A 26,622-nucleotide genomic window follows, 5' to 3' on the forward strand; every position below is an offset into this window, starting at 1 on the left:
GCTTCCTAAATTAAGTTCATTGGATGTAGCCATCTGTGTTTGGGGACTTAATAATTTTTTTAAATGTCAGTGATCACTGATTTAATCATTGTTTTTTGTCTCTTCAAATCCCCTATATTTATTATCAGGAAAAACTATATCTAGTTGAAGAAGTTCCCCACTTTCAGCAATTAAATCTGCCAGAGTCACAACACTGTCTCTGTTGTCCTTCTTTGCTACATTAAGTCCCCAAACACAGATGGCTACATCCAATGAACTTAATTTAGGAAGCAGCTCAGCTGCCAAGAAAAAAGTGCAATTTAGAAAGAGTTATTGCTCCAGTGGATTTGTGTGTAACAAATGCAAAATCTATGTTTATAAAGGTTATAAAAGTAATGCAAAAATGTAGACAAGTAAACTATGGACCTTACAAATTATCTCAAGGAATGATTTAAATAATGATATAAAACACTAATAAATCAACAGAGCTATGGCTTAAGAACACCTACCACAGTTTTTTGCAAAGAAGAATGTTCTATTTATCTTCCTTCTGATTCTTTCCCCACTATCTCTTTGAGAATTCTTTCATAAAGCGGTAGATAATAGGCAATACGTCAAAATAATGTAGCTAGACTGTCACAAAGCTTTAGGCAAGGTAGCAAACAAGAGTCATTAAGCAAAGGAAGCATAAAGGGGGAAAGAGGCAAAGTTTCATTGTGGAGCAGAAACTGGCCTCCGATAAAGAGGCAGATAAGAGAGATGTTAATTTTAATTCTTGCAAATAGTGCACAGAAGGGACTTCAGGATGCTAAACCAGGTCCTGTTATGCTGATAATTGGGCTGGTTGAGCCCACGATAGGATAAGATGTTAACGACAACCTTCTTTTTGTGGTTACAACGTGGTTAAAATTGCTGTTCTCTCCCCAGCTCCCTGCTGCAGCTCCATTCTTTCCCTTTGCTGTTCCCCTCCCAGTGGGACAAATACCTTGGGCTGGCCCTTACCCTAATCCTTCATCACTGAGGCTTGAAATCTGGCTTTGCCCGCGTCTCTGAGAGGCCTTGTGTTGGCTGTTGGCAGACACAGTAGAGGTGAAGATGAAATCTGATTCCCTTTCTTTAGCTGGTCCAGTCAGGACGTCTCTCAGCATTAGGACAGCAAATTTCCACCAATATCAAGGCACGGTTTATTGTCCCAAGGACTAGAAGTCATGAATTGAAAGTTCCCATGTTTTCCTCCCCATCCATTTGGCAAGTCCCAGATAAACAGTGTACAAGATGGGCTGCCAATCTCATCCCATTTAGGTTAGTCAATTGAAACTCATCTCTCTGCTTCCAACAATGAAACATTTCTTCCCATTTTCGGAATTGCTTAGCTCATTTTCCAGCCAATGCTGACCTTCCAGGAGCCTCGATAACCCCTTTATCATTGTGTTCTCCATATAAATAATCCAGCACGTACCAGTCTATCTGTCTCCAGCTTCCCTGGTTTTCATAAACAATTTTGTGTAATAGGCTTGCTCAGACTTTTGTTAACCTTGGACAGTCCCTCTGTGCAACAATTCTGTGTTGCTTAATCTGTTTATTAAAATATCTGTCAAAAAGAGTAAACAGTAAGAAAGAAAAAAGTGGAGATGGCACCAACTTATTTGGGTTAGTCGGGACCAGGGAGGACAGTGAAGAACATCTGACAGAGCTAAGTATGTTAAGTCACCCTAACAGCAAAAGAAACTCCATATTGAAGACTGAAAGGTAAGTTGAACTGGGGGTAGAGAGTAGGAGGAGAACATAAACAATCTATATACCTTGCAAGTTCTAAGCCAACCATACCACTTGAGAAAGACGTTGTTGTAAACAGGCTAATGAAAACCACTGCTCAGCCTGTGGCTGTGCTGACAAAGGAGACGCAGGGAATTAGGACGCACATGAAATGAGATGGTGATGCATATGGAGAACCAAGATACTGCTTCATCTGGAATAACATAGGTGGAACTATATCTGGCATATGCAGAAGGAATTACAAAGCTGGAAAAGAAAAGAGGGTGATGAGAATGGTTAAGGGCCTGGAAACATTTGTATGGAGATATGGGATTCAATCTGCCAGCTTTAAAAAGGAGGTGAATGAGAAGGAGAGCAATGAAGGTTTACAAAATAATGAATGGTCTGGTAAAGGTAGATTGTGAGAACTATTCTCAAACTCAGAACAAAGCAATGAAGCTAAGAAGCGGGAAACCATGGAAAGGAAATGCCTTTTAATTCACCATATAATTGGACAGCAGACCTCATGCCACAGAAGGTCAGTGAATCTGAGACCTGGGCAAAATTCAAAGGGCCTAGGTGTCAATAACAAAACAAAGGGCCTGGAACTGTTCTTTTGTGGAGCAGATAGTAAGCTTCATGTTTCAGGGTTTAAGCTGGTCCCAACTCACTAGCAATCTAGATGAAACCCCCTTAGGATAAATAAATGATTACTCCATAGATGTTTCCAAGGTTCATTCCTGCTTCCTCTGGAACATCTGGCACTGGCAACTGTTCAAAATGGGAAATGGGACTAAGTGATCCTTGGGTGTGATGCATTTGGCAATTCCTGATTGCCTAAAACACATTTTGAACCGTAATTTCATTGTTATTCCCTACGAGCAAACAGTTTCTGTGTTTTTTATTACTCAGCTCTCCATTTTAGTCCCATGAGATTTTACCAGCCAGATGCTCTGTGTGTGTGTGTGTGTGTGTGCGTGTGCGTGTGTGTATTTAAGGATCACTTCAGGATTCAGCAGTTTCTATATTAACTCTGGGCTTCTCCTCGGGGACACTGTATTAACTGGAATGGATTTTTTTCCTCTAGCCTCAAGTTCAGCCTCAGTCAGTGAAATCTCAGCCTGGATCTCAGCTCGGACAACTGTCCCAACCACGGCCTCCTCCACAAGGTACAGTTCTTCAGGACTCATGACAGTGGACTGTGAGAAATATCAGTTTGCATTCTAATTAAAAGATCTCAGCATATAGGTTTCACTCATTGTTCCAATTCGCCGACTACTGGGCAGCAAATTCTGTATGCTTTTAAAGCAGCTGCTGCAATATTCCATAGCAGCTCAGAAAGCAGAGTGAAAATCTGATATAGATTCAGCTGATACCGCCGCTAAAGCTTAACTCAGCAGTGTGAAGCCACTTGAACTGCCACTGGAGCAGGATCCTAGGCAGAGTGTTTGCTTTTGCATGAAGCTGTAGTGGCTACTAATGTTAGGAAGTGATGGGAAGATGCTGTTGCTGTCAGGCCTGGAACAGACACCAAGCAACAGGATGCTTGATCCATCTGTCCAGGTGTTTCCCTGTTAGGAGGAAAAAGCACACTCCCAAGCCCTCCTGACAGCTGAAGCAGGTTTGACTCCTGTGGTCTGGTCTGAACAACCGGTTTGGTTTATTTTCCTGATTTAGGCTGCGGCGAAGATGCGCAGGGCTGCCCAGTAGGTACCCCCAGGCCACACCAAGCATTTCTTTCACATATCCTATTATCCCTTCTCCCACCTCTAGATCCTCCTTTTTGCCACCTTCGTTCCTCCCTTTCTCTGCCCCAGTCTCCTCCCAAATAAACACCCATCCCTAATTACTTTTTCCTCATTGGTGCCAGTTTTGCTATATCCAAAATTTTGTATTTCTCATAATGTCACCTAGGTAATTTTGGCCTTATACAGTATTACTGATATGGTTACCTTGGCAATTTTGGCCTTTCAAGATTTTATTCCCCCAAATGTCCCCAGTACTCCCCTTCAATTCTCTGAAGTTTGGCCATTTCTCACACAATGCCCCCTTGACCAACTCTGAAATCTAGCAGTCCCTCCCAGTGCTAGCTGTAAATTTTGTCAGCTTTTCACACTGATATCTGTCACATCCAGCAATTTCTCACACATCCATGAGTTTTCCTTGTCCTGTTCAGTTAGCCTAACCTCAGGCCAAGGCTTTGTCAGTAGCATAGCCTTTGCTTGCATCTTCAACAGCTAGGACTGAGCTGTGTGATATGACTATTCCTGTCTACTTCCATTTGTCAAGCAAGTAGTGTGTATGGGTACCGTAGTCAAAAAATCTAGTTCAGTCTGTTTTGAGGGTCTGCTACCAAAATGGCTGACGCCACCTGCTGCTAGTACTGCTGGGATAGATGTACACATAGTGATAGGGTGTAGTTTCACATCAAATCACTGGCCCCGTAAAGGGACTGTTGACCCAAACCAGCAGATTCAGCTTCCATTTTCTGCAAAGACAGTTTGTTCTCCAGTGACTCTTCCCACTGCAGGCAGCGCTTGCCAGGGATAAGAAAGATTAGTTACATGGAAGAGTATAGCACCTCGAAGCATCTTCCTCTGGGGAGAGGCGGCAAAGCTTTCTTAGTGCTGAGGGAGGTAGAGAAACTGGCTGCAACAACTCCAGAGATGTGGGTATGAAACCAGTGATGGACCCATAAAAGAGGACTTCCCTTATCCTTCTGCATGATGCTACTCTGAATAGTCTCTTCCCCTATTAAAACCCATTCCTCCATGTAGCTGCTCCTTGTTTGTTGTCCACCACATGCACCTCCTCATATCTACGCATACATGTCTCTTTCAGGTGGACCACGCCAGCCTCAGGGATCTCAGCCTCCACGGACAAGCGCACCACCCCAGCAACGGCTTTCTCCTCAAGGACAGCAGCCCCAGAGTCCCCAGTCCACTTCACCTCAGCAACAAAGGTCACCTGGATCTCCACAGCAAGTCCGATCAGCGACTGGGTCCTCCCCAGTGCAGGCTTCCAAGGCAGGCATCTTTCCACCACAGCAGCCTAGACCGCCTGCTCAAGGCCGGGCCCCTAGCCAGCCAAGCCCCACTGACGTGTCCAAGCAGCAGGCCACTCCACACCCACATCTGAAGTAGGTCTTCTGTTAAACCACTACATCTGCATTTACTAAAATTAGGCTGTCAAAAAAGGACCCTGACCCGGCACAAAGAACACATCACCTGTTGTCAGGCAGGAGTCCCCATGGTCATAGACCTGCGCAACCGAGAGTGACTTCAGAGGTACAAATGCCCGGACATAACGCAGGCCACCACTGAACCGTTTTCAGGAAGAACGAGCAGTACTTTACATCTCTAAGATTTCACGTTCTCCTGCTCATGCACTCATTGTTAATTGTGTGCCTTGCCCTTGGTCATATTAACACAGCAACTACCTTCCCAGCAATGTATTTCAGACTGTAATCATCACATTATTGGCCAGAGAGCTTGACAAGAATCATTCCTTCACTATTCTCTGAATGCAGGAGCCACACAACATTCTTTAGTGGACAATTTTCGGCAACTGTTAGCAAAATGGGGCAGGCTAGACATATACGCAGATCACCAGATGGTGACTGCATATTAAAGTATACTGCTGGAACAGAATTTACCAAAATGTAGTGCACCTTTGGTAGCAGCTTTTGCTGACACCCTTGGTGGAGAAGATCTGGCTGTCACCATGGCAAAAAAACTTAGCAAAAAGATGTTTGGTGTTGACAAAAAGTTGGCACAAGAACAAATTGGTATAAACAGGCCAGAACAAAATATAACCTGGAAATTAGAAGACGGTTTCTAGACAGCAGAGGAGTGATACTCTGAAATAGGCTTTCAGTGGTGCTGTCTACCTTAGCAAAGCAAACCAAGAGCAGTGGATTTATAGATCAAAAAGTTGGTGCTAAGGAGTCAGTCTTTACACTATACGTATTTCAGGAAGGTTTATTTCAGAGTCTAGTCTTGTGTTGAATGCCCACTATTGACCAGAAGAAACAACTTGGTGACATGAACAAAAAAAAAAAAAAAAAACTTAGTAAGCATGGACAATCGGGAGATTTATTTCAAAAGCACAGTCCACATCTGAACTAAAACACAAGTGGATATGCACCCCACAGGAGCAGCGGAGCCAACCAGTAGGACTGCATAACACAGCTGATGGTCAGAGCAGGCATGCCAGGTCGGGCAGGCAACAGCACACACTGCAGGGGACGTGGCTACGCGTCTTGTCCAGCCCCTCTTGCTCTCTCATTGGAGGGAAGAGGGCAATCATTCATGGTGTGGCTGATGAGAGAAAGGTGGCCTTCAGTGCGAGTCCTTTCTTCTGTGTTAATAGTGAAATGCCTTAACTGTTTGTCAAAACAGTAGCACCAAATAGCAATTGTATGTTTTTAATCAGTTGTCTTCATAAACCCCTTATCAGCCTGGACTGTGGCTACTGGAGCCACCAGCTCGCTAAAAACTCTTGGATGGCTTAGCATATGGAGATTCCCCTTGCTTAGCCCTCCTTTTATCCTTGAATCTGTCAGTGTGATGGAACACAAAGCATCAGTAATCAGCTTTGAACTTACCTTCTTCTCCTGAGTCTAACTGTCAACTCCCTTTTCCGTTTCAGCAAATCACAGTCCCTGACAAACACCTTCAGCATATCTGAATCATCTCAGCGAGGAAATGCCAATGAAGATGAAGCAAAAGCTGAGACCATCCGCAATCTGAGGAAATCGTTTGCTAGCCTGTTTTCCGACTAATAGCCCTGCAGCCAGATCTGTGCTTTTGTCAGCCTTCACTCTTCATATCAGCCCAACCTGATGTCATCCCAGAATGTAATCGATGCTACCTGGTGATTCACACAAAGATTTCAACTAATACCTGGGTAAAAGGAATTTAGAAACCTATAGTTGTTCTAATTAAAAAAAAAAAAATCCAGTAACGGTCTGAAAAGTGACTGTATAAAAGTGGCACTATTTCATTGTTCTTTGTGAATACTCAGAATTACATCTGCTCGAATGACTGAGTTGTAAAGCAAATTTTATTCCTGCTAACCCCTGTGGAGTCAACACAGTTATTTATGACAGTGCAAACTAGATTTTATGTTATTTGTATATAGTCAATACAATTGTTAACTTGCAAGTACAGAACCCTTGTTGAGGCTGAGCTAAAAAGAACATAGGCTGATTTCAGAAACAGATTGCAAACATGGTGTTAAGAATAAACATTCATTGACTGATAAACGTGAGCATGCCTGAGCATGGAAACAGCGTGAATTGAACTTCATGATACCAACTTGATAAAAAGTCACTTTTCAGAGCAAAACTCCATTCAAGCAAAATGTGGTACCAGGCGTCAGTAAACGCCAAAGATCACATGAGCAGAGCATCCAGAGGGACTGCAGGTCTGCTCCAGATCTCTCTGCTCATAGCAATTAAAATGTCTCTGTTTCATGCCTTGCATTTATGTTCCCTGCATGTGATTCTTGAGTTCTGAGAGAAAAATGTCACATTCTAACCTTGGAGCCTTAGCTCAAAAATAACCTGAGAAATGGGCCTTCCACACAAAAAAACAACCTCTTCCCCTGCCCTCAGAAACACCACAGAGTTCATATCCACAGTTCACACAAATTCCAGATAAAACCCGGCTCAACTCCAAGTACTTTGGTGACTTGGTCACATCTGGCTAAATGCGCCCCCCGGGAACAAGCACAATTAATAGCAGAGCTGATGAAGTGCACATACCCATGTGCTGAGTGTTCCATAACGCAAAATGGATAGAGAGATGGAGTGAAACCGTGTCTCCCTCCTTGAACTCCCATTGACTTCACTAGGGTGAGTGCAAAATGAATACAAGTTGACAGACCTCTGACAGAACCGAAAACTAGCATTTAGAAATAAGATGAGCCAGGGTAGATCCAGTGACTCCAGGCAATGGGAAAGCAATATATCCATATAAACATGCAGGCGTGTTTAGTTTAAACTGGAAGGCCATGCACATGATTGACCCAAGCAGGTAATGATCAATATTAGATGTCCTCCCTCACCACCCACAGGGATTATTCTTCTGGAGAAGTCAGAGATGGAAGAAAAACAGTATTTCTTTGCCTGCCTTACTTTCCCTCCAAGCCTCTAATACAGAATGGAGTAGCATTTGAGCGCAAACGGGGACTGGGTCGTGGCAAAACCAGGAGTGGCACAAGCTACGTTTGCAATTTAAACAATTTGGTGTAAATCAGTATAGCTATGGCTATTTCCACCTGCTGAGATAATCTAGCCCTTGAACTGTGGTAGTTCTGTTTATAACACACCTAATGAAAACACCAGTTCCCATAGCACCATCTGACAGACATGAGACAGGGCTCTATGAGGAGGCAGGCAAACCTGCTCGATTTTTCCTCAGGCTTTGCCAAGTAGCTTGGTCACAAACCGTGCATACAGTTTCAAAGCCTGACTTTTGGCTTTGTGTCTCCCTCTACAACTCCCCATGGGTTACACTTAGGAGCACCAGTGGACGTAAGTAAGTTAAAAACTTTCCAGCCAATGGCACAGATCTTTGCTGTGACTTAAACAGGGAGATCCTCAAAGCAGCAACAGCAGCATTTGCCATCTCGGATCTTATGATTTACAGATCACGGTGGGAATGAAGCCAAACAAACAATTCCTTCCTGTACAGCACCTGTAATGAACATCTAGATCCAATCTGGACCTAGTATAACCTACCCCTGAACAGGCAGGCCTTTACACATATAATGGCTTTCACGACCTGCGCACTTTCAGGCAAGCAACTTGCACAGCTTTTCCAGGTTGGAAGGCTCTTAAGGGACTCATCTGGATCAATGATTTATATCTCAAGTTCAGTATTAAAGAACCACCTTATTCCCCGATGATTTGTCTTTTTTTTTTTTTAGTCTATGTTGTCCTTCCAGGTTTGCTAAGCAGCTTACAACATAGCATCATAAATAGATGTCATTGTAGGAGAAAGAAAACAGACCCTGCTGTTTTGCAGTCTCCAGGAGCAATAAAAGAGCGACAAATGGCCTTGAGCAAACACTGTCCCACTGGCAAGAACAATAGCAAATTAACAGGCTCCACTATGTGGAGAGGAAGCAATGCAACCCTGGTGGGAGAGGATTTCCTTCTGTAACACTTTCCTCAGCATAACTTATCCCTTTCTCTGCTAAATGTTTGCAGGATACACCAGGGATGCACAGACAAAAAAAAAAGTTGATTACCAGAATCCTCAACTGCGCCAACCCCCAAATGTTACGTCTCTCTTCCTAACGCAATCTACACAAAATTCAAATAAATAACGACTAGGATGGCATAGCTCTTTAAAGCAACCCCAATTAATCACTGAAACCACAACGGTTGGATCACTTGCTGAGGCTGCAGTTGAATACAGCAGGGCTCTCCTCCAACTCACCACTGCAACAGGATAGCACTGTTGACTTGATACCCAGCAGTGACTTAGATCTCCTCAGTCATACATCTGCCTGCAGTGCCCAGCTGTCATCTTTCAAGGGGTAGGCAAACCAAATGGCATCTCCCCTCCCCCCAGCTCCAGCTTGCAAAAACAAGTAAAAGCAAAATTCACTATCAGCTTAACTTGGTTACTCCTATAGCTCCCGAAAAGCATTTTCAGTTATGTCCACAAAAGTGCTTTAAAAGAGCACACTGAACTGAATTCCTAAGTCAAAATAATGAAATTCCATAAAGCGTTTAATGTTGATGAAATGATGTTTCAACAGTACATGCAACTTCAGTGTACACCTATGATCTTCACACATTAGATGTTGTGGCGAGCGGATTCACAAATGCAGTATCAGCTACTTAGGTTGTCGTCTTTGACGCAGGGTTTCTCTTCCAAAATCCCTGCAATCTAACAAAGCAAAAGAGAGAGGGAATACAAGAGGTATAGTCTCCATTTTATGAAAGAGGAACTGAAGTATACCCAAAAGGTATTTAAGTATCAAAATATATCACCTGAAGTTTAGGTGAGGCAGTAAGAAGGCAACAGAGAAGTTGGTAAATTGAAATTACATCTAAATTACAGGGCAGACATGCTTCACAGCATGCCTTAGGGTCTTTATCCCACAGCTCTCAAAATTGAGCACCTGGTCAGAGCACGCTGGGTTTCCCTTTTGTCTTTGCACACTTAAATTTTCGTCACATGGAGACCAGGAAACGTGAATGGGGGAGTGTATTTGGATTCAGCTCAAAGAGCTGGGAAACAGCTAAGACACCCACTCATATCCACCACCTGGAAAACAATTCTCCATTTTACTGTTCAGATATACACTGAAGAACATTTTGACTTTCTTAGAATACCTAGGTGTGGTATTTCAAGAGGTAATATCATTCAAGTTCCCAAGCAGTTAAATGTCTTGTATAAGGTTAAGGCTGAAAATAGCAATCCCGCACTGATAACTGCAGCTGTCCTTTTTTCTCTTTCACCATTCATAAACATAAGACCTTATGCACTGCATATGGCCAGGTTATATAACCTGGCTGTCTAAAGTTTCATTAAAAAAAACAAACAAACAAACAAACGCACACCAAGGACAACAGTTCCTGATTTCCAGTTGACTGTTAGCAGCAGCCCTAACAGCACTGGCTACAGGCAAGCAGTAAAAGTAAGAAATGACCATTTGCAGGCATTCCATTTTTTGTGGTTTCCTCTTCTGCAGGAGTCACAAAAGACAATGACACATATACCTGCTTTAGGGGGCTGGCAAATTATCAAAATAAGTAGCTAATTTGTAAGCATATTCTCTGTTTTGTCTTCTAATTCTGTACTAAGTTTGGCCATGAGATGTTCACATTGTATTTCATTCTTGTTTTAGGAATTATTAACAAAACTGTTTAGAGAACTGGACAGTTGAGGATAATCAGATTCTTTCAATTGGCTCACAGTGCCTTCACTACAACACAAAGGAACCATGAAAAAAGGGAAGGAATAGCTTCAGGTTCAGTTCATTTCTTGATAAACAAACGTCCAAATGACAAAATACGGTTTAAATAGAAGCTGTGGCATTAGCCTGGGGGAAGAACGACCCAGTTGCCTTCAAGGCAGAAAAGGCCCAACTCCAGAGCAGTGCATACCACACCAGCAGAACAGGCATTGTGGATGTCATCAAGGCACTAGTACCGTGGGGCAGCACTGGTACCAGTGTTACCTGAGATTAACATCTCACACATACATACAGACATCATTGTTCCCAGGAAAAACTTGAAAAGGTAAGGAGAATAAGTTACAAGCAAATTCTTGTACTAATTAAAGTTGTGTACCTTTATGAATAGTATGGATGCATTGCTGAAGCACTCATGACGCTGGCAGAAAGATACAACACCAATGCAGCAGAGATTTTCCTTTTTCAGATCATTGTCAGTGGAATATAAAGAATCACCGTCAGCTAAGAGGCTTGACTATACATTTCACTTAAGTGAAAACTGTATTGGAATAAGGCAATTAAAACCAGTACAGGTAAACGTTAAATTAAGGCAAGTCTTGGTACTGAAGGGGAATTGGTATCCTCAAACTCTACAGAGACATATTCTTAAGTGATTGACAGGATTTGCAGTGGTATCCGTTACTGTGATGCAAGAAGGGAAGAAAGAAATACAGCTTTTGACAGCAAAAAAAAAAAAAAAAAAAAAATTTTACCCCAACTGGAGCTAATGGCAAAGCTTTCTGACTGAAGTCAGTTGATACAAGACGAGAAGAATCACTGAAATATGACCTGATAAGTATTAAATACAAGCTGTTTTATCAATAACAGGAAATGTCATTCTATTTCCACTATTTGAATTCCAAAGTGATTTTAGAAAATAATTAAATATCAGCTGCCACAACAGTAATCAGTATCATTTACTCTTTCAGAAATACTGAGATCAATCCATACCAAAAAAAAAAAAAAATAGAAGAAATGAAAAGCTCTAGCAAAATTTAGTCATTCCAGTTTTCCTTTAATTTAGCTTCAGCATCAGACTGCAGATCTCATTAGGACACTTTAACAATGGTCTTGTTAGTTGCTCATTAGTTAATAAGAGAATATTTGTAAGGTGCTGATAACATGCTAAGTCATGTTTCTTTCTGGCAAGATATATTTTGATACTGCAGTAATGGAATTAAACGGAATTTACTGCAGTGAAGTGAGAGCCCGTTCTACTTCTCCTGCTGTAATCCTGTTTCCACTTCAAGCAGGTCAGCCTATTTAGTGCATTAAGTAAGCTAGGCAGGAAGAGAGAATTCTTTTTGCACTAGTTTTAGTTCATACAGAGAAAATGCAGCCCTGTACTACAGCTCCTTCTTTGCAAGGTCAACCTGTCCAAACACGGAGAAAAACAAAAGTTTTACTGCTGGTTCTTCGGAATATTGCTTCTGTTCAGACTTTTGAGTTGCGCTGTAGCATGAGTTCACTCAGCTGTTTGTAAAATGAACTGGCTTGTGTTCTAATATTTCCACTGAAAAGAATATCCCTTCCCTGTGTTCTTTGTGTATTAAGTATCAACAAAAAATGCTTTTTACCTAATAAAAAATAAAAGGAAAAATAAAAATGTTATCTTTGAAAAGTTTTATGAGCTCAAATCTACCGGTCTAACAGTGGTAGAATCCTATTCTACGTAGAACAGGGTAGAATTTTTTGTTAAGATTATTAGCCAGGTAGAGTAAAAACAAAATCATTTGCACTGGCCAGTTAATAAAATTCTTGAAATAAGACAGACAAATAGAAGATTTGTATTTAAAGTGCTCTTTATCTGATGCAGCAAATATTAGGCCAGTAGACTTCTGGTCTCTAAGCAGCACTTCACAGATGATTAGAGAGAAGGGAGAAAACAGCACAAACTGTTCTAAGTCACAGCTCTTTGTCAAACAGACCTTAGTGTGAGATGGCACAGTACCACCAGAGCATAAACCAACCCAGTCTTTGGGGTCGAGACATAACCACGCACTCATGTTCTTGCCACAATCTGAAGAGAAGGCAGATGTTAGTGCCTGCATTTTGCGATCTCCTGCAGTTAGAAAGCAAGCTCAGAAACCAGAAAACCCACTGAAGGAAAAAGCGGTGGTCAAATGAACGCACGGCGAATGTCCATGGGGCGGCCCCGGCTGGGTCTAGATGGAAACCTGTCACTGGGACCAGCTCGCCCTGGAAGTGTAGGGTTTGCTCCAGGCAAGGAACCAATTGGGTCAAAATGTGGTCTGAACGGAGGAAACTGGCCTGGTGCTTCCCCTGGGCCAGGAATGAGAGAGTTAATTGGGTCTCCAGCATATGGAAGCGTTGGTCTCTCATCATATTCTCCACCAATGATTATTGGAGGATAAATTGGGTTTGATGGGAATGGGTTGGCAGGAAAGGGATTAGGATAGAATGGGTTGGGATGAAAGGGGATTGGATGAGGTGTAGGGGGCAGAAACATTGTATGCCTCCATCTCAGGATGTCTTTCTTCTGTTTCATTTTTTTCTTGTATAGCTGCAGACAGAAAAAAAAAGGTATTTTAAAGCTCTAGAAGTCCTTTGTGTTCCAACTTCAGTGCTCGCGTTCAGTTCTTCAGCACTTCTCAGAAAAGCTCTCCTCACCAGTCTCAAAGACCAGAATAGTTCCACTGTCTTCCAAAGGCATCCCTGGAAGACACCCCTCCATGATCTGAGCATGCCCTGTGTCACTTTGATACTATTTTCTCCTACTCTGACCAAAGTTACTGCATGTACAGAGAACATCACACTTGTTAAATTTAACTCAATGTCACTGCCACCCAAAGCCTAAGCTTTATCCTCAAATTAGCCCACAGAGACTAATCTCAGAGAGATTATATGAAGTAGCCACCTACTTCTTTCCAGTCTGTGTCACGAGGCCTTGCAATAGGATCTATAAAGAGAAGCAAACATTAAAAAGAGCAATCTCTTATATTCTTAAGTAACATGCATGACAAGGATGCCCACAGCATTTTTGGAAAATTACAGAAGAATCAGGAGATAAAAAATAATAATTAAAAAAAAAAAAAAACTTTTGAGCAACACATTTCTTGCAGAGAAATCTGCAGCTTAAAAAAAAAATAAAGCTCCAGGACTCTTCAGTAGATAGTTTACTAATAAACCCTGTTCTACACAAAGAATCATCTCCAAGACCTACTCAGTAGGTAGAGAAATTCCAGAAACACTGCCTCCAAAAATTTCTGATTTCTGACAGTGTTTCCATGACCACCTTAGTTCTTCAAAATCTTTTGAGGGATTCTGGCAAGAATACCTTTTCCCTCCACTCCCTGACATCTGCAATAGCCAGCCCACCGAGGCAGCTAGAGAAATAGCTGAAAACAAGAATAGTCTGCACCACATGATGGGCAGATCTCTGTGGTCCATCAGTAATGGCTCAGTAGATTGTCACTAGTTTTCATGGCAAGAAGAGAGCATCCACTTGCATTATGTCTGACCAGCTATACCAGTTAGTATTACAAACGACTGCATTTACTCTCAGTGTTCAAAAAACAGAAGTAGTTGCCTGAGGCACCTCTTACCAAAATCTGTCAGACCTAATCCCTCTGTTCCCACAGAAATGGGATTAAACAAAGCATGCGTTTCAACATTACCTCGAAAATCTCGCAGATATATAAACCTCCACAGAAGTTGGTCATTTGAAGCTGTGTAAAGATCACGGCAAACAGCAGAAAGAGAGATGAGCGAACGGACATCCAGAAGTCTGAAAATCCGTAGCTTCAGCTCAAGAGGAAGGACCACTAACCCAAACACGTCTGGCAAGTTCAGAGCTACAAAGTGGAAGAAACAGAAGCATTACCTATAATGGTATAGGGTTTACTCTATCCCTAAAAACCCTAGAAGAAGCAAAGGATATTACAGTCTTTCCCTTAAGTCATTTCCCTTTGATGCCTCACTTGGCAAGTACTGTGAGGAAGACTCATAAAACAGATCTCTGGCAGCTCTCAGTACATTTGTGGAATGCATAAAACAGGCCAAGAGGCATTTTATAATTAACACTATCGGTCCTTGTAAGTACAAGAAACACCCCAAAACTCTAACCATGCTCTCTATGCTACAGAGCAAAGGCTGGAAGAGATAAAGAAACCCTGCCCAATTTCATTAGTCCTTGAAAAACGCATTAGATGCGAAGCATATGTTTCACATAGAAGCTCTTCACAATGAAGTCCAGAAGGAATTCAAATGAGTTGTCTTCAGCATAGAAAGCCGAGATCTTTTATGGCAATACCTATGCAGGGAAAGCTGGACTTCCTACTGCTTCACAAACACCAGCTTTGGTTGCTTCCCATCCTCTCCAAGCCCTCAATGACCAATTACTAAGAACATAATTCATGGGGGTTAGATTCCCAAACATGTATTTTTTTCCTGTATTTTTCAAATACTGAAATTTTTCTACATTGACAGAAATGGATCAAAACTACAGAACTGCTGCCATAAAATTATTGTACTACGATTTTCCTCAACACCAGGTGTGGAAAACAGCCACGCTACTTCAGTCTGTCAAGCGAGAACAGAGAGCGCTTTTCATCGTGAGCGATCAAAATTAAGAACTGGAACTTATCATTACAGTAAAACTTCTGAAACAGGAAGATTAATCTAATTTCTTTAGAATGTACATATTACTTTAGTCTTACTCCTTATGTACCCCAGCACTCAACAGCTGTTTCTAACACTTTCCCCTTGAGATTTTGCACAGAAAACTCTTTCCATACTCAGAAAAGAACTGCCAGCTCAAATTCTAAATACTTTCTCTCACCTTGTCGGGCAGCAGCCAGAAGAGAGTACACCAGCTGGTCTTTAAAGAGACGGGATAACTTCTGAAGGTCTTTGTAAACACCTGCAACCTTTTCTATCAAAACAGGGAGGCAAAAAGCTTAATTTCAGGAGGTTATGAAAAAATTATGCAAGAGCAGAGAGACTGTCGTTTTCTTACAAGCAGAACTAATTTGCATGAGGGAGGAAGGAAGTCTCTGTTTTCTATCTGGGCTTAAAATATCTTAGTAGCTCTCTTGATTGGACGAGGTCTGCAGTTCTAGAATCATAATCATGGAGTAAGAAGCAAGAAACTACAGACTTTCTTTCAGCAAGAAACTACAGACCAGTTCCATGGTCAGAAGTACCTCAGGGCTTTCCTTTGGCCATAAAAAGCACCATTAAGAGAAATACTTGAGTTGTTCAGAAATAAACTGGCTCTCATGCTGTCAGAACGTCTTTTATCAGATTTCAAAGCCCACGTGTAACGTGCACCTACGTTGTAAACTCCTGAAATACAAATTCTTCCAACAGGAAAGTTTTTCCGTTCTGCTCACTGAAGTGGCAGGAGCCAGAAGGTTCCACTGTTATCTTGGACACGTTTCAATGCTCAGTTATTCTACAGCCTTTTTACTAGCCCTGCACACCAGCAATCAGGACACAGTGAAGGAAAACAAGTCAGCATCAACTGGCAACAAAGCAATTCATACATACTTCAGAGAACAAAAGGCTAGTCAGGTCTATGTTCACAAAGGATCCATATCCATCTGCCCTTCTCTCCTCCCCCTGCCTTGGTTTTCCTCTCATTTTGGTGTTCTGGAGGGAGTTATGTGGCCAGCACATACTTTCCAATGAAAAAAATAGAACTACTATGGTGCCATAACAAGAGTGCAGGTACTATTAGCCTAATTCCTGGACTATCACGCAAAAGGAGGGCATAATCCTGCTTTGCTGCCTCAGAGATTCACACATATACTTAGAAGCTCATAAATAACAGGCATATGAGCCAAAAGATGACTCAGACTTTACAAGCTTCTTCCCTTACTCAGCTAATCCAGGAAATTCAAACTGGTTTAACAGCTAAATGCAAGTTAATGGCTACACTCTGAATTCCTTTTACCATAAGGTTATGTCTCACCTAAATGGTAACCACATTATTACTCTTCTTTTGTTATCTTAAATGATTCAGTCCTCTGCCTGAGTATATCCTTCCCTATTGTGCCACTCCCTTACTTTCCGGTCTACTATTATGAGTATTATAGCTCAATCATACCTGGTTCCTGAAAGCAAACAAAGGATGCTGGCAATAGCTGTATTCTCTTCACACCTTTAATCTCTTTGTTGATTTTTAAAGTTCCTGCAAATATAAGAAAGAGACATTTAAAAATTAAAAGTCATACTGACAGATAACAAAGATCACTTCATTACTGCCTTATTCTCAGGGGTATTTTATTTTCTTCCCTCACTAGCCCCCTCAAAGAGAAATATCCAACTATATCAAGCAGCTAGACAAGTACAGTTTTAAAAAAAAAAAAAAAAAAACCCACAGTGGAACTTAAAATACCAGAGAAGAAACAAAGATCTTGCTGACAGATCTTGCTGACAAAAACCTCGTATTGCCTTCAACAGAAAAGAGATGTAATACAGCTAAAAGTGATACACAGAGAGCCATTATTATAATCAAGTCATTAAAGAAACATTAACTCCAGCACCTGAAGCTCTACTGAAAGACTGAACAATCTTATTATATGAACGCTATATGCACGGTAATTATAAAACTGTCTGAAATTTAACCTTAACCTGACTTGGTTAAGCATTTCATCCTAATTTTAGAAAGCAAACCGTGCACGTGTTCTGAGAAAATATATGTGCTTATACATATTGGCATAATCGGCTACAAGTTTTACAAATAGACCTATAAACTTTAATAAAATGATATCCTGACATTAGAATCGAGTCACAGTTTAATACTGGTTCTGCTGAGGTACTGGGTAAACAGTAAATAAAATAAGAAAAGAGTGATATAGAAGTTGCTTCAAAAAAATTAGACTTCCCTAAACTATTTAGTTAAAACTTCTCAATCCAAAAAACAGGGTTTGAGATCACAGTTAGAGGTATTGTTCATGTGCTTCAGGAAAGACAGGAAAGATTATACATTAAAACTAAAGAACACCTATTCTATAAGTTGTTTATAAGTATCGCAAAGAACATGAGACAAGACAAAATACTGTAGTGGAGCAAATCTACCTATTTTAGTATTTGGCAATGTACATCACAGTTCCTATGAAATGAGAAAAGAAAGATTTTTACAACACTCCAATGAAAAGGCCATCTGAATCCTCCAGGCATTGCTCTGTACTGCTTTGAGAGAGAGAAAAAGTTAACACAGAGATAAAGGAACACCAAGAATATTCAGTGTCATGTAGCGGTATCTCTTTCACCTCAGTAACCTGGACAATCAAGGTGCATTCTAAACAATTCATTTCAGTTTCACTTTCTAAAGAATAATGAAATTGAGCAAAGTGTATCTAGGCTAAAAATATGACTAGCTTACCATTAATGGCAACAAGATCTCCCAAAGGCACACAAGTCAAACCAGCAGTACCTTCTTCGCAAAGGGGATGCGTGTACTGTAGTTTATAAACACCACTCCCTCTCCATTTCTCTGGCATAGACACTGCCTTGGCTTCTGTCCCCTAGAAGTACAGAGATCACACTGCCATACCTGAGCAATGTACCAAGACTGAGGGCAAAAAAGGATTAAAAGTTCAGAAATGCCAAAATTACACTTTCAATTTAAATTTTAATTGAATCCAACTGTGCATTATAATACATACCATAATTGCATGATTATATTACATACCATAATTGCATGATTATATACTATTTCTCCCCATGCCTTAGAGCAAATCTAAGGAGAAATTCAGGAATCCTGTGTTCTGTTCTAGTGTCTGACAGGGAAGGTCATTCATTGGACAGACTTAAGACCACTTCTTTGAAAACTGTACTTCATTCTGTCTTTTCATTCCAGCATGCTGGTAATTCCTGAACGTACATGAATTCGCCGCATGAAAAACACACCAGAGCTTGAAGAATCATAGTTTGAAATCCATTTGGAAATCTGAGTGGACTAACGCTTCTTCCTTTCAATTTCAATATGAGAACCCCCCAGCTGGAATCCTATATGGGACAGACTCCCTTCGTTTCCTCATAAATTTTCACAACAATCTGCTTCCCTACTTCCAAGACTGGTGATCGACATAAACTAAAACTTTCTTCCCAGTGGCAAACATGTTCGTCAGATAATATTTCAGGCCATGGGAATGCAATTAAGTTACACATTTATTAAATTGGTATTGGTCAACAGGACACCTAAACTGACCCCATGTTCTTAGTCAGCCTCACTGCAAGGAAAAACATGAGAATTTAAACCGCTTTCACTGACAGCAGGTCTTTTTCAGCATGTTCAGTCATTATGCAGTAAACACGTAACATAGGTCTCAAAATCTAAAGGGAAAAGTTGAATTCATACACTGCATATAGATAATGCTGTAGGGGCTTGAGTATGAGTTAGAAATCTACCTAGGTTAGTGGAACTAGGCGCCTAACTGAACTCTGTTGAAGCTAATAAGAGTTGGATGACAATACTGTGGCAAACCTAGGCCTTGTTTGAGCTGGATACCACTGAGACGATATTGATGTTGAAGGCAGTACTGCAAAGAAGTGACTCGTTATTATGGATCCTGTACGCACAAGAATAACTCCTTATTTCAACTTACCGAACAGGTATTAACATAAAACATTGCTGTGAAACATGTATTTTTATAGAGTTTTGTTTTTTTGTTTTGTTTTTTTACAGTAAGATGAGGAAAGGACAAGGGAAAGTATGTTTTCATAACATGGGAGAGGTACAAGTGTACTTACACAGTTAGTTCAGTACAGAAGTACTGAATACACGTACTCCCTGCTCCTAGAGCTGAACCTAAACAATATCTGTATAATCTCATCAGTAGATAGCAGAAGTGGGAGGTTATCAGCTGGGTCCCAGAGATGCTGAAGACAAAGAATCACAGAGACAGGCCTCTCCTCCCATACCTAAACGCCGCTCTAGTCTTTAGCCTTAAGTCATACTGGTCAGGCAAATCAGAGAAGCTGATACTTCCGCAGCCCCTGCTGCTGACCGACATACACACAGCCAGAAGTGGCGTTTCAGGTGTTTTGCACTGTATGTTCTCATGACATTCCAAAGTTTTCTCCTACTGACCAAGAAGTTTCCTGTCTGGTTATGCACTTACCTGAGGTACATAGCCTGTCTCCATCATGAGAAGATGTACTAGAACAATCAAGGCATCAGTGGCACTGGTACACTCAGCAGAATGGTAGAGCATTTCTAAGGAATGCGGTATTTCACCATCAGCAGCTTCACTGCACAGCATTGGTTCAGAGGGATAGGAACCTGTACCTTCTTCCAGATCAACGTCTTCTGGGACTAAACCAGAAGCAAATTCTAGGCTGGATCTTGCCTTAAAGGGTAGCAAAAACACATGTTCATTCAGAAAACTGCATCCCTATATACATTAGTTAGTCCTCTGCCTACTCCAGTCTTCAGAAGCACCAAGTCTACGCTACAGATTTCCTATGCAATTTTCAGGCTCATTTCATCTCCATTTCCTAGTACCCCAGCTGTAAACAGGGATTACATACATAGCCTTTGTCTTTTTTGAATATTTATAATGCAAGCCCTTCATAAAAGGGTCTGTCATTTTATTGCATATACTACTTCAATATAAACTGATAACAATATATTAAAACTTCAGGAGGAGAATTCGCTCAACACATACAGGAATAATCTATTCACTGTGGTACCACCATTTATTTAAGCTGAGCCAACACGCGTGGCAAGTACCAAAAATTGTAACTCAGATTCCTTATGAACAGAATAGATTTAAATAGCTGGAAAAAAAAAATCAAAAGAGTATTTACTGAGACTTGAAGACGATGGTGACTTTATTATGGCTTCCTTTCTTCTACCAAAAATCACATCATATTATTACGTAATTTACTCTATTGTTACACGTTCCCATTAAACTACTTAGACCCACACTAAAAAAAAAACAAAAAACCCTAGCAAATTAAAACCATGGGCGGATCTACCTGAAGGAAGGGGCAGGAAAGGGAGGAAGAAGCTAAAGGAGCTGTAGCTACTTCTCCCTCACATCCACCCTCAATGGCACAATGCACCCTCATGTCTGTATGAGGCCGGTGTAGCCAACCATCTGTGGAACTTCCCTTCTCTCATTATCAGCATTGCACGTAGCCCCAACACAGTTTTTCAGATTTCTAGAGGGTTTTTTTTTTTAAATACCACTTAGTTGCTTGGAAATTTTTCTGCTATCTTTCATCACAATTTTGGAATAAAACCTGAGAATTTTTCATCTTGCCTCCAAATAATTAGATAAACGCACAACAAATTCCTGCACAGTTTAATATGGTCCAATTGGCAGACACAAGCAGCTTGCCTGCCTACAGCACCATGTGAGGGCTATTTCTCCTGATAGGAATGAAGAGGACGATGGTCCCACTACGTTCTCTTTCACGACTGACAATTCTTTTCACTTTATATTTTATTTTCATACTTCAAAAGAGTATTTTTAAAAGTATACATATCAAAATTCCTCATATAAAGGTTGTACTAAGGGATATTTTGTATATGAAATTAGTTCCAAAACACAGAACTACTTGCTTCCAAAGAATGCAGGAAAACAACTTCTCAGAGTCGCAAGCTCCTCCCTAAAAGGACAGGATCCTGTACCAAGATACGCCATGGCACTAGGCTGTACCCACAGAGTCTCCTCTAGAAAGACTCCTTCCTAGACTAACTCCTTCCAGTAGTTGGTAAGAGCTATTATCTGCTTAACTACTGTGTCTGTTGTCAAACAGGAAAAATCTTAACAAAGCATCCAAAAGATGTGCCTTTCAGCTGCACCAGGAACGCGGGGTCACACAGATGTATATCTGTGAAGCATGAGGTGGGAGCTATTTCAGCAACCCAAACTTCATGCAGAACCAGACAGGTCTCTTGCTCTACGATAGGCCCCTGACTCACAGGGAACTGTAATAACTATTAGAAAGGAATCATGCACTTATCTAGTGAGTGGAATTTCAGACAGGCTGTACTTATTTGGTATCTAGAATCAGTTTTCTCAAGAAGACAGCACTGAGGTAGGCAAGAGACATATTCCTAACTTCCTTAAGAAAAGTGCATGTTCCAGCAAAAACATACAGTCCTGTAAAAGTGTCAAATCTGAAACATCTCAGAGCTGCTGAATTAACTTCTATGGCATAGCTAAAAAAAAAAAAAAGAGAGACAAATTTACAGCCAACCAACCACCTATACTTCAGGCAAACATTAAGAATCAAATATTCTGAAAAGGTTCTCTACTATGAAGTACAGCAACCGACACAGTAAGATACCTCCTTTCTTGTCCTGTGTCGTACAGGTCAAATTCTCAGACTTACCATATCATCACTTTTTTGAACTTCTGCCTGAGCCTTCTGGCTGTCAGGTAGCCCATTCTGCCTTTCTTCTTTTGGGCTGCTGGCCTGACTTTTGTTGGGGATCAAGGCGGACGGTTCATGACCATTCTGGAGTGGCGGAGGAGTAGAAGATGAGGGAGGAGGTAGGCTGGGTTTTGCATCTGCTTCTTCTAGTAATAAACATATCAAATCACCAGAAACAATCCCATATGAAGCCAAGGTCTTCTGGTCTTCTGTGAGAGCATCCTTGTTGTTCAGTGTTATTGAAAACTGCGCGTCATAACTGGAAAGTAATGGAAAAGAAATAAAGTGTGGTTAGCTGCATCTGGGTAACTGAACACAGGTATTGAAATGTAGAATTAGAAATGTATATTGCATACTGCTTAAGTACTGTTCCACAGGTTTTAATCCATTAAAAATTAGCTATACACTTAAAGGAAGAGCAGGGAAAAACTAAGGGTTATGCTATGAAGTGATTCCCTCATTTTTCTCTCCAAGCGTGTTTTAAATAACTGAAGTTGCTTAGTGGGTATAACTTCATCTGCAATAACCGCTCATAAAACAGATATGAAGGAAAGCAAACAGGTGCCTTCCAAATTAAACATATTCAACCTAATAAAACAAGTGTTAAATAAACCACTGACTCAGATCACTTAAAAACAGGACACTATTGCAGATTCAAATCACCTTGCTTTCCGATTAACAAAACATTTGCTTCAAAAGGTCAGCAGCTGCCCTCCAGCATGGCAATTACAGATGTGGGCAGTAAGAAAAGCTGCTTCAGCGCAAGCAATTACAAAAAAATAAAATAAACATGAACGTGGTTAGCATGAAAACCGTTATCAAGTACCAACTACAAAAATATACCCAGCACGGCAGGACGTACAATAACTCCAGCCTACGGTGGTATGCTGTACAGTGCAGTGCCATCGAATGTACGTACTGCCAATGAAACATGAGTTTCATCCTCATACCCGGTGACAGATTTGTGACTACAAACTGTTTCCACGCTACTAGAAAAGGAGTTTCTTCTGTAGGCAGCTCTTCCATTACCTTAACAGGTTTTATCCTCCTATAAACGTTGTCATGAGTTCTTCACACGTAAAAAACCTTTTATGAAGTCTAAACCCAGAGAGCCTCTAAGAAAGCCACAAAACTGTAAAACAGACATCCAGCCGCAACTCTTTGTAACATCAGCGCCACCGAGCAATACAAGCCAGCTCCGGCCGAGCTGCGCCCCGCGTTTCAAGGGCGGGCACGGGCCGAAGCGCGCTGCGCGTGCCGGAGCGACCGTTAACGCTCGGCAACCGAAACGTAACTGAAGTTTCCGTGACCTACCAGCCCTACCAGCCCTGTGCTACCCGGGGAAAACGCAGCTGGAAGGTGTGCCCGAAGGAGGGCAGTGACTTTTACCAAGTGCTCTGTGAGCTTTAGCAGCCTTCGACACGGTCTCGCGAAGTGACTAAAACCCCCGGAGCTGCAGGCCTTTAACCTCACGCCCCCCCACCCCCCGGCAACGTTCAGGCGACGCCGCTGCGCCGCCCTCCCCCGCCGGCTCCTGCCCTAGCGAGGCCCAGCGGGGTCTCCCCACACAGCCCTCCCAAACCCGGCACTCGCGACGGAGCCGGTTACGCAGCACCGGCCGGTCCCGCCGCCCGGCCCGGCCCGGCGTCCCGCTCCCGCCGCCCACAGGGGGCAGCAGCGCCGCCGCTCGCCGGGGCCCTTCCCCTCCCTCTCTCTTCCCCCCTCCCCCCGCGCCGCGTGGTACGGCCCCGCCAGCCCCCCCCTTCCCTTCCCTTCCCCTCCCTTCGGCGATGGTTCGCTCCGCACGTTACCTGTACCCCCAGGCGGGCAGCACGGCCTGGCGCAGCTGCGCGCGCAGCTCCCCCAGCGTTGGCTCCGCCCCCTGCACCTCCAGCGGCGCCGTCCGCTTCTGCAGGCGGACGCGAAGCTTCATGATGATGGCGGCGGCGGGTCTCCGCGCCCGCCTGGCGCTCCGAGCTGGCCCCGCCGGGCGGCGGTGATGGTGGCAGCGGGCGCAAGGGCTGCCGGGGCGTGTCGTTGTTTTGGTTGGCGCGGCGCCGCCCCAGCGCGGAGCCGCCCCGCCCCGGCGGGCCCGAGTTGCGCCGCCCCTCCCCCCCCCCCCCCGCAATCGCGCACCCAAGAGCAGCGCGGCCGATCGATGCCTCAGGCTTCCACGCTGTGCCTGCGCGACGCCATCGGTGATTGGGCGCTCGGGCTGTGCCTGCTGCGCATGCGCCGACGCGGATGTACCCGCCCTTCCTCCTCTCTTTTTTCCGCCTTCGGGGGGGGGGGGGAGGTGAGGGGACCTCTGGTGGTACTGTTGTTTTGGGTTGCTTCTCTGTTGTTATTCCAAGGTTATCCCCTTCCCCGCCTGGAAGGAGTAACGGGAATGATTTCTGCAGATTGGTTGCCTGCCTGTGTGCTGAGTAGTTCGGTTTTGCCTCGCCTCCAATTTTGAGGCCCTTTTAGATATCATTCTAAAAAGGTATTAAGGAGCCTGTTCCTGTTTGGGTATTAAACTCTGTGCAGGCAAAGCTCATGGAAACAGATGATCTAGGGGAAAGGCTGAGGGAGGGCACTGAGTATGACTCTTCCCCCCCTCCCCCCAAGGTACACTGGTGAACTGTCATCGTAGAGGTAATGTATTAGACCTGTAGTCAAATGTTGCTATGTCCTTAGCAAAAATACAAAGTACAGCAAACTTTTCTAATGTTCTATTCTACTTTCATAGTCAGTGCTACTCAAAAAAGGCCTCCCTCCACGCCTTAGATGTAAAAAATAAACTTCTGCTTTTATCTAAAAAAATACTTTTTTCAGAAAGTCTGGTAGGAAAAATGTAAAAGGTGGGCACAGATTATTCAAGTTGTTTACTTTGTTTAATGACTTATATTAATCCTTTAAGGAGAACAAATCCCTTCAGTGTGAGTTCAGAGATAATCTGTGTACAAAAGTTATCTTGTTTTTTGGTGGTTTTGTTTTTTGTTTTTTCCCTTCAGATGCAGTTATGAACACGAAGAAATCTTAGGCCTGTTGAGAGCAGAAACAGGGCATCCATTTATGAAGATACGTTCCTTACATGGAGAGAGGAAAATATGAATGAGGTATAGCAAGCCTAGAATACTCTGTAGGAGTATAATAAAAGAGTAGTGCTAGGTGAAGTGAATTTGAAACAGTCTGTACAGCTGCCACCAAGTACAGCTGCTTATTCTGGTGCTATTTACATTGCATATCTCCAGTATTCATAGGAAAGGCCTCTCTCTCTTGTTTTAGTCCTTCTGGGGACAGGTGCAAACAGGAGAATGAAACTTCACAAAACCTGTTCTGGGCTATGGTTGAAATCTCAGGCTAGTTCTTCTGTCATCTGAACATGGTCATTCAACTGAGGTAAATGTGGCTGTTGCATTTCACTTCAGAGTTTGGTGTCAAATACACCTATGGGCATATTTGGGCAACCATCATCTGTTTTCAATATCTTAAACTTCTCAGGGGAAAGGAGAGGGCGTATGGAAGAAGAAGACAAAAGGAATGACAAAGGCACTTTACGGAAATGGAAAAATACCATTCAGTCAACAATGAAAGAACTGGTGCTTGTGCTCAACCTTGTCTTGCACACCTGGTCCTTTAATGAGAACATTAAAACAAGTTGTTTCATGAGGGGCTTACTGACCCTTTTATGACAGCCCCAATTTGAGAACTACTTATGCAATAGTCATCAAATGGGGCCACACTGTGGACAGATGCCGGAAGGGTGGGTTGCTGTGGCAGAGGGGTGTGTGACTAGAAGGAAGTGGCAAAGGCAGGGACAAAGAAGATAGAAATGAAGAGAATATTTGGGGAGCAGTCAAGAGCACCATGCCTGCCAGAAACTGCATTCCTCTCTCTTGGAGAGGGCTGCATCCAAAATGAGTCATGCTGGTGCCTGAACAGTGGGACAGCTTCCCAGTGGCCACAGGCCTCCTGCTGTGTTTTGCTCTTTAGCGTTGTCTCTGTCCCAGCCACCTCCTGCGTTCCCATTGGCCCCAGGGCTGCTCAGTCCACGTTCTCCTTTAGGAAGGGAGGAGGGGACTCCCCTAGTCTGAGAAACGTTGATGAGTACCGTTGCGATGTTTCCAGCAGAAGCACCATTTAAGTAGCTTGCACAAGCTAAGGTAGTTGTGTGAAGTAAGAAGGTTCAATTCCTCAGGCTCCGGCCATGCTATTCATTATTAGGTAACCAGCTACACCATTTGCAAGTGAGCACTTTTGCTGGCATTTTGCTAAATGTTTTTTTGAATTTCATGAGTCATGCCACAATGCAAGGTTCAGACCTACTCTTCACACAGCAGTATTAAACAGGAAAATCTCCTAAGAAACAATTATGGTAAAAGCCTAAAACATGCTGTACAGCTTTAATGTTTGTCTGTGCCAAATTCAGCTGACCTAGAACCACCATCATCAAGGTGCAAGTACAACCTGCCAATCTCTGCTTCTGAGGTTTGACTGATGGAGTGAAACTATTGACAATGTTTCAGACTCCTCCTCGCAGCCTCAAAAGGCCACAAAAAGGCTTTTGAT

The 26,622-nt window shown here is 42.6% G+C and overlaps 3 protein-coding genes across 4 annotated transcripts in view; 2 read left to right on the forward strand and 1 right to left on the reverse strand.

The window, feature by feature from the left end:
• Positions 1 to 11,686, forward strand: part of SYN3 (synapsin III) — a 205,748-nt gene extending 194,062 nt beyond the window's left edge. The window contains exons 12-14 of the mRNA XM_009684358.2: positions 2,822 to 2,903; positions 4,576 to 4,873; positions 6,385 to 11,686. Coding sequence (XP_009682653.2) covers positions 2,822 to 2,903; positions 4,576 to 4,873; positions 6,385 to 6,517 — 513 coding nt within the window. The 3' untranslated portion in view covers positions 6,518 to 11,686. The remainder of the gene's footprint in view (positions 1 to 2,821; positions 2,904 to 4,575; positions 4,874 to 6,384) is intronic.
• An 18-nt stretch (positions 11,687 to 11,704) lies between these two features.
• FBXO7 (F-box protein 7) lies at positions 11,705 to 24,177 on the reverse strand. 2 transcript variants are annotated; one of them, XM_068943798.1, is made up of 9 exons: positions 23,880 to 24,177; positions 22,027 to 22,327; positions 19,803 to 20,030; positions 18,062 to 18,203; positions 16,781 to 16,864; positions 15,512 to 15,604; positions 14,349 to 14,525; positions 13,593 to 13,630; positions 11,705 to 13,234 (listed from the first exon to the last, which is right to left on the reverse strand). In XM_068943798.1, exons 1-9 carry the CDS (start codon positions 23,999 to 24,001, stop codon positions 12,830 to 12,832), a joined length of 1,590 nt encoding a protein of 529 aa, XP_068799899.1. In that variant the 5' UTR covers positions 24,002 to 24,177; the 3' UTR covers positions 11,705 to 12,829. The 2 variants fall into 2 exon arrangements, with proteins under 2 accessions (XP_068799899.1, XP_009682666.2); XM_009684371.2 differs by lacking the exon at positions 23,880 to 24,177 and adding an exon at positions 22,931 to 23,408 and having other exon boundaries at positions 12,495 to 13,234.
• Positions 24,178 to 24,372: 195 nt separating this feature from the next.
• LOC138067259 (BPI fold-containing family C protein-like) overlaps positions 24,373 to 26,622 on the forward strand; it is a 31,470-nt gene continuing 29,220 nt past the window's right edge. Inside the window, exons 1-2 of the mRNA XM_068943837.1 lie at positions 24,373 to 24,705; positions 25,065 to 25,169. The gene's annotated coding sequence lies outside the window, so the exon portion shown is untranslated. The remainder of the gene's footprint in view (positions 24,706 to 25,064; positions 25,170 to 26,622) is intronic.

This window comes from Struthio camelus, chromosome 1 (genome assembly GCF_040807025.1).
Source record: "Struthio camelus isolate bStrCam1 chromosome 1, bStrCam1.hap1, whole genome shotgun sequence".
Classification (NCBI taxonomy): Eukaryota; Metazoa; Chordata; class Aves; order Struthioniformes; family Struthionidae; genus Struthio; species Struthio camelus.